Raw genomic sequence first — 12,813 nt, 5'->3', positions numbered from 1 at the left:
GCATTATTTGGTTAAACAAAACAAGTCAAGGGCATTGCCGTCGAGGACAGGTGCTGTATGAATGGCACCTAGTACAGGATAGACTGCCAAGCCACCACAACAGTCTCATGAATTCTCAGACAGGCGGGCGTAAATACAAATCAGAAGCTCCAGATACATCAAATTAAATATTACCATAGAAAATGTGCTCGGAGAAGTCGTTGCAGCTTTTTTGAAGCACAGCCTTTTGGTAGTGGGGTGCCAATCGCCAACGCTATCGATAGACGTCACAAAAAAAAAAGTTTCCACCACCGCCAGATGTGTCGCAACACCACAAGCATTTTGCCATTTTCCCACCCAACCTCACACTCTACACCCGTCTTCCAATAACATGGCAGTCCTCGGCAAGCGCAAATCGCGCAACGAAGCGCCGTCGGACGGCGTCTCTGAGCTCGACGCCGAAGCCATTTTCCGGCGGCACTTTGAGGCGCAGTTTGAGCCGCTCGGCGACGAGGACGAGGCGGCGCGAGCGCAGCGCGAGCAGGACGACGACGACGCGGTCGATTCGGACCTCAACGGCGGATCCGACGACGACGACGAAGACGACGACGACGACGAAGACGATGGCGACGGCAACGAATGGGGCGGGTTCTCTAGCGACGAAGAGGAGCAAGGGGACGGTGCCGAGTACGAGGACGAGCACGAGGACGAAGCGCCGACTGTGCAGGTCATTGATCACTCGAAACCGCAGGTGCCCAAGGAGCCCAAAATGAGCAAAAAAGAGCTCAAAGCATTCATGGTAGGCTACACATATCACACAAACCTCCTCACCCCGTAACCCAGTGGCTCTAACATCTTTGCATTCAGTCCTCCAAAGTCATTGACCACACCGCCCCCCGAACCACCACCACCGACACACCCTCCTCCTCCTCCTCCGCCAAGCCCGCCAAAGCCCTCCCCGAGGACGCGCCCTCCCTCATTGCGCAGGACCTCGAACTTCGACGTCTCCTCTCCGAATCGCACCTTCTCACCCCTTCCCACAACAACGCCGCCTCCCGCTCCGTCTTTTCCTCGTCCGTCGTCGGGGGGGACTCATCATCATCATCATCATCACTTGAGCCAAAGGCGTTTGCCTCGGGCCGCACGCGACAAAAGACCACCGACCTCCGCCTGCAGGCGCTCGGGGCAAAGACGTCGGTGCTCAAGCAGGAAAAGATGCCAATGAATATGCGCAAGGGCATCGTGGCCGCGGCGCGCATGCGCGAGGAGCGGCGCAGGCGCGAGGCCAAGGAGAATGGCATCATCTTGGAGAGGAGCGGTAGCAATAGCGGTAGCGGTAGCGGTAACGGCAAGAAAAAGGGAAGCAGGGCGAGGCAGGAGAGGGGTGTGCATGGACCGGGGATCGGGCGCATGAGGGGCGCGGAGCTGCGCATCAGCGAGGGCGACGTGAGAAGGATTGAGGGGAGCAGAGATACATTCGGGAGACGAGGTCGGCGGTAGTGGAAATACAACAAGGCACGTTGGGGCCAGAGGTCGGCAAGACTTGATATGCATATACGATAGGCGCAGGGTAACTACCATTTACAACAGGCAATCACCATCTACAACGGTGAAATATCATTACACAGGCGAGAAACAAACGTCGTGCATCACACTGTGGTTCATCGGGACAAATAGCTTTGGATATTTTGCATTGGTTTCGATTACAGCCGTATACGTGGCATTGCAGCAAACAGCCGTCCCAAAGAGCCATCCTCGCTAGCTAAAGAAGAGAAAAAGGAGAGAAAGTAGTCAACATATATGTACAATGCGCCTTGTGGTCTTTTGCCCATTACCGCATCCAGATGCACCTCCCTTCAGCGAGGCATACTGTACAGATGGTTTCCCAAGCAAGGTCTTTGTCTATCAGCCGCCGACATGTTTCAATTTCCAAAGAAAAGGAAGAGAAGGCATTTAAACATGAAAGGATACGAAAAATCGATCGCAGATTGAAACACGGTAAATAAATGGGGAGAAAAGTAAAAGAGAGAGAAAAAAAAAAAGAAGGAAAACTTGTGTAAGTGACGTGGAAACGCAAGCGAATGAAGGTGAGTCGTTACTTCAAAGCTGCTGGATAGATGGACAAGAAATCATGAAAGAAGCAAAGATGGTACGGGTGTGTTATATCATCGATGGCTGGCTAAGCGTCATGGGCATACTTAGCGTTTGCAGGCTGTTGAAGGACGAGGTGGGCATGGATGAAGGGGGAGCCATGCCGTTTTGGCTGACCTCGCCGTGGAGAGAACCGGTAATGTAAGCCATTTCTGATGAAGGAGAAGCCTCTCCGAGAGACCCCAGGGGCTCCTCGCCAGAATACTCTTCTTCCTCTTCAGCAGAGAGGTTGAGAGAGCCTTCGGCGCCATCTTCACGGCTGTGTGTGCGCTTGTGTTGCGCCAGATTGTCTGAGCGAGAAAAGGCCTTGTTGCACTGGGGACAAACATAAGGCTTTTCTTGTGTATGGGTACGGACGTGTCGCTTCAGGTGCTCTAAACGCTTGAAGAGGCGACCACAGGTGGGAATGGGGCATGAGTGTGACTTGTGAGGATAAGGCCCGACTTCCATGACAGTGGCAGAGCGAGCGCGACGAATGACTCCAGCAGGCCCAGAGACCGTTCTACGATGCTCTTGGAAAGAACCGCTGGCAGACATATCATCGCTTCCAAAACTATGCTGGAGAGCAAGAGGGTTTAGACCCGAGTTGGACTCGACAGTCGAGAGAGGGGTACCGTGTCTTGACAAGTCATCCATGGGCTTGTGCTTGTTCATAGACATGGCAGTGCTGAAAGAAAGACCAGGAGGAGAGTTGTCCTCGGACTCCTCACCCTCGGCAACGGGACCAACGGAAACAGAAATAGATCGACGGAGGTCAGAAGGTCTATGAGGAGCGTTGGGGTTTGTTGGAGGAGGGGCGGCAATGGCATTCATGCCAGGGGGGATAGAGGAGCGGCGTCTTCTCTGCTTGTAAGTAGGCGAGCCTTCAATCACAGAGTAAACATTGTTGCTGCCGTAGGAGCGGTTGAACTGATGGCCGGCCATGGTGGACGGAGGAAGCTGAACCATGCCGTTCAGGCCATTCATACCAGAAAGATGATCAGGAATGGCCGAGTAGAGGCCAGTCTCTTCGTTGGCAATGTAGGCGGGTTCAGCCGAGACTCCAAGAGCCTGCTGCGGAGGTGTAATGGGTTCAAAGGACAAACCGCGGTTGCCGTAGTCATCATACTGCGAAGATACAAACGAGGGGGCAGGGGAATACTCGAGACCGTAGGCGGGCATCGAAGCATGGCGCTGGTGGCCATGGACAGGAATGCCGTTTTGATTGTACTGGACTCGACTATAGTCGGGCTCGCGCTTGACAGCAGCAACTTGTGGAGGAGCAACGGGGCCCATGGCGACGGCGTCATAGTGACCCATGGGATCCATGGTTTCGGTCATGTGGCCCATGGGCTGGGGCATCATGTTGGGAGGAGGCATAGTATCCATGGCCTTGATGACGGGGGACGCAGTCTGACCCTGTGTAAATGTAGAGTGCTGAGCGTTGAAAGACGACGAGTTGACTTGCTGTGTCTTGGTCAACTGCTCGTAGAGCGACTGTGAAGAATCGTACTGGAAAGAGAGAGCAGGCTCGCTGACGGCGACCGTAGTGGCTTCCTGGCCCATCTTTTCTCTCTTGAGATCGCGCTCAAGAGCATCGAGAAAGAGGCGGTCATGAGGAACGCTGTACCAGTAAAAGACCTTTTGCTTCTTTTGGGTGCGAATACAATTGTTCTTGTAGAGGAAGTCGAGAAATTGGCTCTTGGGCTCCTCGAGAGAGGCGTCGGTGCCAGACTTCAGGTTTCGCAGATCGGAGAAGATGCCCTCTTCAAACTTCTTGGAGTTTTTGACGGGACGGCCGAAAGCCTGGAATCGGAAGGACAGGCAGCGGACAATATCGGTACCCGAGATGTGAAAGAGGGTGTTCCAGAGAACGCAAGAGACATATTCGCCGGTAGGAAGCAAGAAGCGGCGAATATATTGGTCTTGTTGCCAGTCGACAGGGGCAGAGATGAGAAAGTATTTCACTAGAAAGGATGTGAGCGGTCAGAGAGAGGTGTGGTGCGCGAGGGTACGTACGGTTGTCGACCTGCTGGAGGGCAACTTGTGCATCGTGGGGAAGTGCCTGCTGAGCCTCCGTGCTCAGCATGAAGGTCTCAGGTTTTTGAGGTGCTGCCATTCCGGGATGTTGTGAGTACATGTTGCGCAAGAAGCTGATTTGTTATGGCCGTTGCGCAGGGGCCTAACAAGGGTTGAAAAGGGTGGGAAAGAAGCGAAACACGTTTAAAATCGCGTCGCAGTCTTGGCCGTTCGTCGTAAAGGTCGAAAAGCGAGTTGTTTTGAGGGAAATCGGACACAGTCCGGTCGATGGTGGCGTTGGCGGTTAAGCGCTCAAGGATTAGGCCGTGAGGAGAGGGCGCTTCCGGAGCCGAGATGAAGTGGCGCAAATACAAAAAGGAGAAAGGTGAATTTCGAGACCAGCCCGAAAAAAAAAGTCGTGATGCAGAGAAAGATGCAACAGGCAGCACAAGAGACAGCCCAACAACTGCTTCAAGCAAACTGTTGGGAGGTGACGCGATGATAATTTCGTGGGCGGCGGCTTAGGGGGCTGACGGCGCGAACAGAGGCGGAATCGATCGACGCAGTATCGGACTACTGGGAGTGAAGCGTGCAAATGAAGCCGACGTGAAAGAATTGGGAATAGAAGTGAAACAGTCAACCCGGTCGGAGAATCGTGTCTGTGGCGCGACGGTTGGATAAGAAGGCCGTTAGGAAAAGGCAATCTAGCTTGTATCGAACGAAACTAGAGAGGGCGCCAGAGAGGAAGACAATGTTAGCGCTAAAGGGCTGTAGCGAGGACGGCCAAGGCGAAGGCGACAGAGAGGGTAGAATAAATAAGAAGAAACGAAGAAAATGGGACAGCCGGGCCCTGAAGGGGAAAATTGAAGAGAAGACGCGAGAGAGCAACAAAGGAAGCCCGTGAAGAAACAAGATGGAGGAAGAAGAGCAAGAGGGGGTGGGGGGAGGGAGGTGAGATATAGGCAGTGGTAGAGGTGGCAGCGTGGTAGCGTGGTAGCGTGGTAGTGTGGTAGCGTGGTAGCGTGGTAGCGGAGGGAGAGCGCGAGAGGAGGACAGAGGGCCAGTCAAGCAAGGGCTCTTGCAAGGGCCATGGGCCGGGTCCATGGGCGCCAGAGACATTTGAGAAGAGAAGCGAAGAAACACCGGCGAAAAAAAAAAGCGGGCGACGGGCGGGAAGGGCAAGGTGTGGGCGGGCCAGCCAGTCGGTGCTAGTCATTGCCATTGGGAGTTGAAAGAGCGAGAGAGAAGTGGGAGGGAGTGGGTAGATGGTGTGGGCGGGTACCTGGTTTGCTTGGGTAAAATCGTAGGACGGGAGGTATTTTGGTCCACAAGTCAGGGACGGCCGAGAGAGGGCAGTTGTTGCTCAGTCAGCACTTCACACGGCCCTCACCCAAGCACCTAAATTTATAAGATTCATTGTGTGACTCTAGCACTCACTTAAGCACTGTAGAGCAAAAGAATAGGTGCGAATGTGGCCGTGTGGGAGGCTTGGCTGCACTATTCAGGTACCAAAAGTATGTATCGAAACGGGTGCTGCGCGTTGGCTGTAGCCCGTTCTTGCGGCTGACTTGGGCATTGAAGAGCTTGCCATCACTACCTACCTACTGGACTATTCTGGACCTCTTCTCCGGTGCAACATCCACAATCACTGATTCATCAGAGCGAGAACTGTGGAAAGAGGAGAATAAAAAAATTAAAATAAAATAAAAATAAAAAAAAAGGCCCCAGAGCGCAGGAGATTGCCTGGAACCATTTTTTTGCCAGTGCGTGTGCGAAGCCGGGGGGGCGTGCGTCCAGGCCCACGGTCCAGGTCCCAGGGGGGGCGGACGGACTAAATGGGGGGCGTGTCGTTGAGCCCGCCAAAATAAATGAATAAAGATTAAAATTAATTTTTCAAATAACTAGAAAGAAGACCAAGAAAAAGAAAGAGACGAAGAGCAAAAAGGTGGTTGATTGATTGTGGGCAACGCTGTACAAAGTGCAAGTGGTCCATTGCTAGCCGCCGGCCTGGGCAACAACACCCAACGGTGCCAGCAGCTGCTGACCAGTCGAGCCGCCGAGCTCTGCCGCTGCCCATTGTGCATTGTGCCTTGCATGATGTCGGGAGAATTTCTGGCGCTTCTCTTTTTTCTTGGCCCTCTTGTTTTTTTTTTTTTTTCTTTTCTCGTCCAATTTTTCCTAGGCATGACACCGCTGACGATGCGTCTCTGCTCTCTCCCTATCCCTCTCTCTTTAGTACCATCGCCTTGCCGGCCGGGGCCATTCAACAACAAGCAACCTACCCCCCCCTCTCCCCACAAACGGGTAAACAGACAAGACAGACGGCAATAGGAAACAGAGTATAAAGCCAACTTGGCAATTTTTTCAGATAACTTCTTTTCTCGCCGTTTTTTTTTTTTTTTTCTCAAACCAACTACATCAGTCCAGTCGGCATAAAACAACTGACTCTTTGTTCTGTCTTGTGTAGATGGCGAGCTAGGGAAGGGCTGCTGGGCATAACAACGCATTGTATGTCGTCTTGGTCAAGTAATAATAATGTTGGCAGCAACAAAGTTGATTAATTATTGTTGTTGTTGTCGGGGAGAAAAGAAACCAGGGTATCGAATAAAGTGCAGGAATACCTAGTCAAAAAGGAAACGTTGCAATGCTGTGCTTTCTTTTTTTTTCCTTCTTTCCCCCGGATCGATCATGCAAGTCGGCGAGACCTGAAGCTGGGCACCTCGTGTCTGGAATACCTGTCCCCCCAATATATCCAATGCTACGATTATTTTAGCCACATCCCTCTTCCTTTTCTCGGTCTAGATATTACACCGAGATACATATTTTACAGAGAGGTGGCAGCAGTGCAGACCGCACCGGCCTCTCGTCTGGTTTCTGAATGTCACATTGCTCTATTGCTCTTGTAGTAGCTGGATTGCAAGAGAATGCAAGCTCAACTTCCCCTCTGTTACCCCGACAAAACGATCTGTTTGATTGTCCCGAGCGTCGTCGTGCTAGCCAGGATTAGAACGCAGGTGGCAGCGCGCCCCGACCACCTCCATAAAGCCGGTCGGTCAACTGTGATGCAAGTGTTTTCATCTCTTCCTCGTCTCTCGGGGTGTCTTGTCTTACAACAATGGTCTTGATCAAATAGATCCAAGTCAAAGGGAGGGGAATAACAACACCACGTTGCATTGTTATGAAAACCTGACTGAAAGGAAAGATGCCCTTGTCATTCTCTCTTACGTCCATGGCCAGCCTTGACATGCGCTCAGTCGTTTTAGACCAAGCCAAGGTCGGGGTTTGGGTACAAAGTACATGCATGCACGTACTTGATCAATGCCCTTTTTTCGCACGAATCGCCCATCTTTTGTCTTGAGTGTCTTGAGAGTCAGGACTCATCAAGACAAAACCCGGGGGTTTGGCAGACGCGCAGCATTTCACAACCGTCGGCCAGCATAATAATCGCGAGCGCCTGTCTAGTCAAGTAAGACGTTGATGCCCCAGAAAAAAAGAACGCGAGAGACGAAATGCCGTCTCTACGGATCCGTACCTATGAATACAATGTAGAAAAGGAGAAAAGGGGGTATGACCATCGCCCATGTACGACGCGACCGTGTTCGCTGGATGACGAGCATGCGCCACACGCAAACGAACATGATGGGCGTCCTGTGCGACAACGGCACCGAGCAAAGCCCATGATTCCCAAAAGGTACCTCTTGCATGGCTGCATGGTACTACGGTACTACCTCTCTGTGCTTGGTGACCGAAAAAAAAAAAATAGCCGCCTTTTTGTCTTTTTGCTCTTGTTCACTGTTTCTCGTTAGGCGGTCGTACAAGACATGACCGCTCTTTAAGCAAGCGAGCGGTCTTGTACTTTTGTAGCACCGCTTGCTGCCCTGCGCCACCGACATAACGATGCCAAGCTGCGATGCAGGGTAAACAGTCGCTGCAATGCCACCAACAGAGACAAATTGTTTGGTTTACACGTACCGAAAGGCTGAGCTTGGATTTGCCCTGGTCAAGCATTCACAAATTACATTTCTTTTTTCCTTTTTTTTTTTTTTTTTTTTTTTGCTTCTTCTTTTCGTTTACCTTCGTTTCTTTTTCCCATCTGTATTTTCAATGATTCCATTTCACCTTCCGCCATAGAGTCTGCATAGAAACTAGGTAGCTAAACTGTGGCTTAGTGTCAACATCAGGCCCAGTTTGCCAATACATCCCACACTGCCACAGCCTGCCGTTGTCTTTGCAGCTCCCTTGCCCTCCACTTCACAAGGCGTCAACGTAGCCAGATTTATGCACTCGACGATGGCGTCGTCTACACCAGGGCTAGTTATGCTACAGACCCCTGCACAAGGGCGTCGTCGTCGGTGGCGTCATGTCTAACTGGCAAAGGGTACCAAGCCGCTCACCTCCGTCCCGGACCCAGCGCCGTGTGGGAGTGGCGACTGTAAGTCACTTGATGACCGAGTCGGCACCCGTGATCCGTGATCCGGCCATGGCCTATGCATTGCACATATATCATGGCTACCTATAGCTAAAGCTCTGGCTCAGATTCTGCTAGCTCTGGCCTGCCACGTGAATACCGTACAGACTAATTGTGGCAGCTCTGGAGAACCTCTTTTAGCTTGATTCGGAGCTTTTTACTTGGTATTATTTATTATTTCCCCAGATTCGTAGCGGAACAAGACATTACTCAGTTCTGCACTTTGAAACCACCGTGTAAAGGCCGGAAACTGCTGCGACATGGCCCCCAACGCAATGCGGCAATTTGTATATTTTCTAATAGCAGTTTCTGCTGGAAGCCAGCTCCTTCCTCTCTAGCCCACGCCCGTTGAGTGTATGTATCTGGATGGCACGGAACAGGCCAAGGCTCGGCCAAAAGCCAAGCAGCAGGAATCATAATAGTCGCCACCATTGTACTCTACTGGGTGAAGTAAAAGGTGGTGGTGTGCCATGGCACCACGCCTTTTGTCCATGTCAGCCTTCTCGCATCTCCGCCACCACGCACGTACTCAATACGTTGCCCCATACCAAGTTTGATACCAGTGTAGGAGAGGAAGAGGTGATGGTGTGCTTTGACCTCCTCGAGGCTAGTTGCAGCCACGGTTCTCAAAGTAATACTGGTAAAAGTCGGCTTGCAGTCGTGGCCACGACAGCCTCGTTGCGGTTGGAGGAGACAGCCAATGGAGGATCATCAGCCAGACCTGCCCTAGAATAAGGCTAGGAAACAAGTCAATCCATGACGTGGCGAACAAGGCGCAAACGGCGTGACCTTGCTGCACGCCTGCAGGAGTTGGCAAGTAAATATCAGGCTGGCCTGCAATGTGATACGATCACGCACAATGCTGTTCTTGGCCCAGTTCAGACGATGGCTACAGTAGACAACTCCATTGTGGCACGTCGACAAGCTCAGCTGGTGGTTAGCATCTCCAGCCTCTTCTTTTGCTCAGTCGTGCTACCAGGCACAGAAAATACCATAGTTTCAAGGCTGTCATTTGCACAGACCTGCTCGAGATCCGGCCGTGCCTTTCGGGCCAACAAGATTTAGCGGAGTAATGGGAAACAAGTCGGCATGGTCAAAACAAGCCTATTCATGATGTATCTCCAACTAGTTGTACGAATACCTACTCATGGCTGACTGAGCGAGTGCCGGCTTTGTTGGCCCTAGTTCAATGGCAGCGGGCTGTCGTGGCCAACTGCATGACTCTCTGTTCGGCATTTGGCCACTGCTGGGCATCCCCACCATTCAACGCAGCACCAAGCCTTGATTTATTAACACGAGCCGACGAATCTGGCGCCATTCCTGATCACTGATCAGCGACGCGCAGCAACAGCTGCAGCGGTGCCCAGAAAAGCCAGTCGAGATGCAAGTCAGTCACCCAAGCGTTGATGCCCTTGCAACTTGGTGGTGTGCCCTCCAACAACCACAACCAACCGTTGAAGAGAAGCCCGCTAAACGAAAGAAGAAAAAAAGCGGACATGATCATGCCAAAAATAAATAAAGCTCCAGGATTCTGATATACACTGCAGAAAAGTAAAATGAGATTGAGTAAAAGAAAAGAGGGGGAAAACTGGTGGTGGATGGAAAAGACGAGCAGTGAGTGGCTGGACCGAGGCGGGTTTTGAGTGGGCATGAGACGACCCGGCAAAACATGAAACACGCCTGGCACTCTGCAGCAGCGTCGCCAGTTGCCAGGAAACCCACATCCCACCTCCAGGCTCCCACCTCCCACCTCCCACACGAAGCCGCAAACGCCGCACGCACGCCCCTTGGACCTGATTGATGGCTTCTCTATCCGTCGTTAGTAGCCTCTTTTTCTCTCTCTGGCTCTCTGGTCCTCTCATCCATGGACCATCTGTGCCCGCCTTTGCCTTTTGATTCGCACGGTTCAGCGCTAGGCCGAAATGCCCATCGCTCACTGGTTCCCCCCCCTCGAAATGACCGGCGACCCCGCCAACCCATCACTGCCATCAATTCCCAAAAAGAGAAAAAGAATAAAAAAGGGCAGAGTGCTACCATACAAAATAATAGGCGGTCGGTCTTTTGCCGGTGCGCCACAACCATCAAGCAGCAAGGCATTGCCCGTATACGCCGTGCTGCCCGCTCATGTACAACCACCTCCAAAGTGATGGAGGTGCCCCATCAACAAGACCCTTACCCAAGCCTCTATCCGTACCTTGGAGCGATATGCCGAGCTTATAATCCTTTACAAGATACAATTATACTGATGGTCTGCGAGACAAGGTACTGGCCACTTGTTCCCGCCTTGATGCAGCTGTCGTGGCCACTGACAAGTGAACTGGGGCCTGCCATGGCAGGCATCGCGAATTGGCTGGCTGTGATGATCCCCCAGCAAACAAGCCTTGCATTGCTGGATTTACTTGTACACTAACGGTCTAGCTCATCTGCAAGCTAGTCGTTACAGCTCGCTTCATGCTCAGCGTACACACGGCATTTACACAAGAGGGAAAGAAAAAAGGGCGCTGCGATGCTGATCACACCCTCTTGTCCCCTCCTCGCCGATTGATGCAAGGCATCGACCAGAGAAAGGTGGTGCGCCGATTGCCCAATGCTTTCAACGACATGGCCACGCTTCTCCCAGTGGTCGCCAACGGCCCATACTCGAAAGATGACGCTGCTTTCAGTACAGAAAAGAAAAATAAAAGAAATAAAGAAAGAAAATGCACAATGATAGTCCTGGAGAGCAATTTGATTCCCTGAAGCTATCACGGGGAATTGGCTTCCGAGAATTGGCTGGATTCAGGCAAGATGCTCGCCGACCCTGTCGTGTCGCAGATGGCCGATGCATAGGCCAGCCCAGGCCGATCCCGCCCTATTTCATATCAAATCAGGACTGAGCTTCCGTCGGCCTGGCAGTTTAAGCATTTTACTCGGCACAGAGCTGCCTGGCTTTCAAGCTCGTTATCATGTTGCATGTGTATGTGAACTGTATTGCTGATAAACGTTGCTTCACAGGGCCCCAGAGTGCCTACTGGTAGAATGGAGCGCCCGCCCAGTTCTGATAGTATTGTGAAACCCGGCTAACACTACGTTGACAGGCAAGAATCGGTCGCAGAAACATTATTGGGTCGCATCGACGACTACTGATTACACAAGAAAAACATAGCAGGAGTGAAAATCCACTGCTAAAAAGTGACGGTCAAGTGCGTGCTCAGCGCTCACCTGCATATCCCCCCGGTCAATGACAGACACGACGACATGCCAAGCGTACCTCTTCGACTTTCCAGTTAGCAGCCTAGTCTCAAGTCCCCTCTTTGCATGCAGCAATAGCGAGGCCCATGCGAGAAGGATGCTCTGGTGCGGCATCAGATCATCGTTGCAGCCGGCGCACGACGTGATTCCAAAAGGGGGCAGAGAGGAATTAGAGCATGCTGCCGTCTGCGCTCGCGCGCGCCGCGCAAGGACCGCGTGACGACTCGAGTGTTTCTGGGGGAAGGGAGGGGATATTTCGGCGACAAAGAGAAAGAGAGATGGTCATGCGTAGCATACATTGACGTCGTCTGGTTTGTTTGACAGCTGGTCAGTGGTTTTGCATCAAGCCAGGGGCAACATGACAAGCATTCCCGGGCTCGGTCAAGATGTTGAGTATCAGTAGAAGAAACTCAATCAAGAGGTGTATCTCGGTGTCGTTGCGCACGGCCTTTGAGAACCCCATGATTGCTCCATGCTGTACCATTTTCCGAGCACTTCTCAAACGCAATATGCATCGTAGAGTTGCACTTATTACTCGTAGTTCCTCGTGACTAGTAGTCGCAACACGTACATTGACACTTTAGAGAATAATGAGAGTTGGATGACATCAATGAAGAGAAGAAAGAACCAAAATACCCGCACCCACAGACAGTGCTCGATTGTCGTGGTAAATTGGCGCGACCAAAGCGAGATGCGCTAGTCTGTTCATAATTGATTGACTTGCTGTCTTGTTTGGCATTTTGGTTACAGAACACCAGATGGGGGCTGCTCTGGCGAACAGACTGAGAAAAAAATCTAGACGGCTCTTGTTTCAGTAACATTTTACCTGTACATTCATCAGAAATCAGAATAATTGAGGATTTTCAATCTTGTTTCAACTCATGTCTCCATGTCGCGCCGTCGACATTTCCAATTGCGCCGACCGCTCCTACAACCCACTGTAACTAACACGAGGCGATGAGAGAAGCTCGGGGTGGAGGGGGAGG

At 51.9% G+C, this 12,813-nt stretch overlaps 2 protein-coding genes across 2 annotated transcripts; one reads left to right on the top strand and one right to left on the bottom strand.

Annotated features, from left to right (window-relative positions):
• Positions 1-370: 370 nt before the first annotated feature.
• BBA_01079 (uncharacterized protein) lies at positions 371-1,479 on the top strand (the record flags this gene model as incomplete). Its single annotated transcript, XM_008596176.1, has 2 exons — positions 371-778; positions 847-1,479. 2 exons carry the CDS (start codon positions 371-373, stop codon positions 1,477-1,479), a joined length of 1,041 nt encoding a protein of 346 aa, XP_008594398.1.
• A 660-nt stretch (positions 1,480-2,139) lies between these two features.
• Positions 2,140-4,249, bottom strand: BBA_01078 (STE like transcription factor; the record flags this gene model as incomplete). Its single annotated transcript, XM_008596175.1, has 2 exons — positions 2,140-4,076; positions 4,129-4,249. The coding sequence occupies 2 exons, from the start codon at positions 4,247-4,249 to the stop codon at positions 2,140-2,142; spliced, it is 2,058 nt and encodes a 685-aa protein (XP_008594397.1).
• Between the last annotated feature and the right edge of the window lie 8,564 nt (positions 4,250-12,813).

The sequence above is a fragment of the Beauveria bassiana genome (assembly GCF_000280675.1).
Source record: "Beauveria bassiana ARSEF 2860 unplaced genomic scaffold BBA_S00002, whole genome shotgun sequence".
Taxonomy (NCBI): domain Eukaryota; kingdom Fungi; phylum Ascomycota; class Sordariomycetes; order Hypocreales; family Cordycipitaceae; genus Beauveria; species Beauveria bassiana.
Note: the sequence above shows the minus strand (reverse complement) of the source record. Positions and strands in the feature narration are given on the sequence as shown.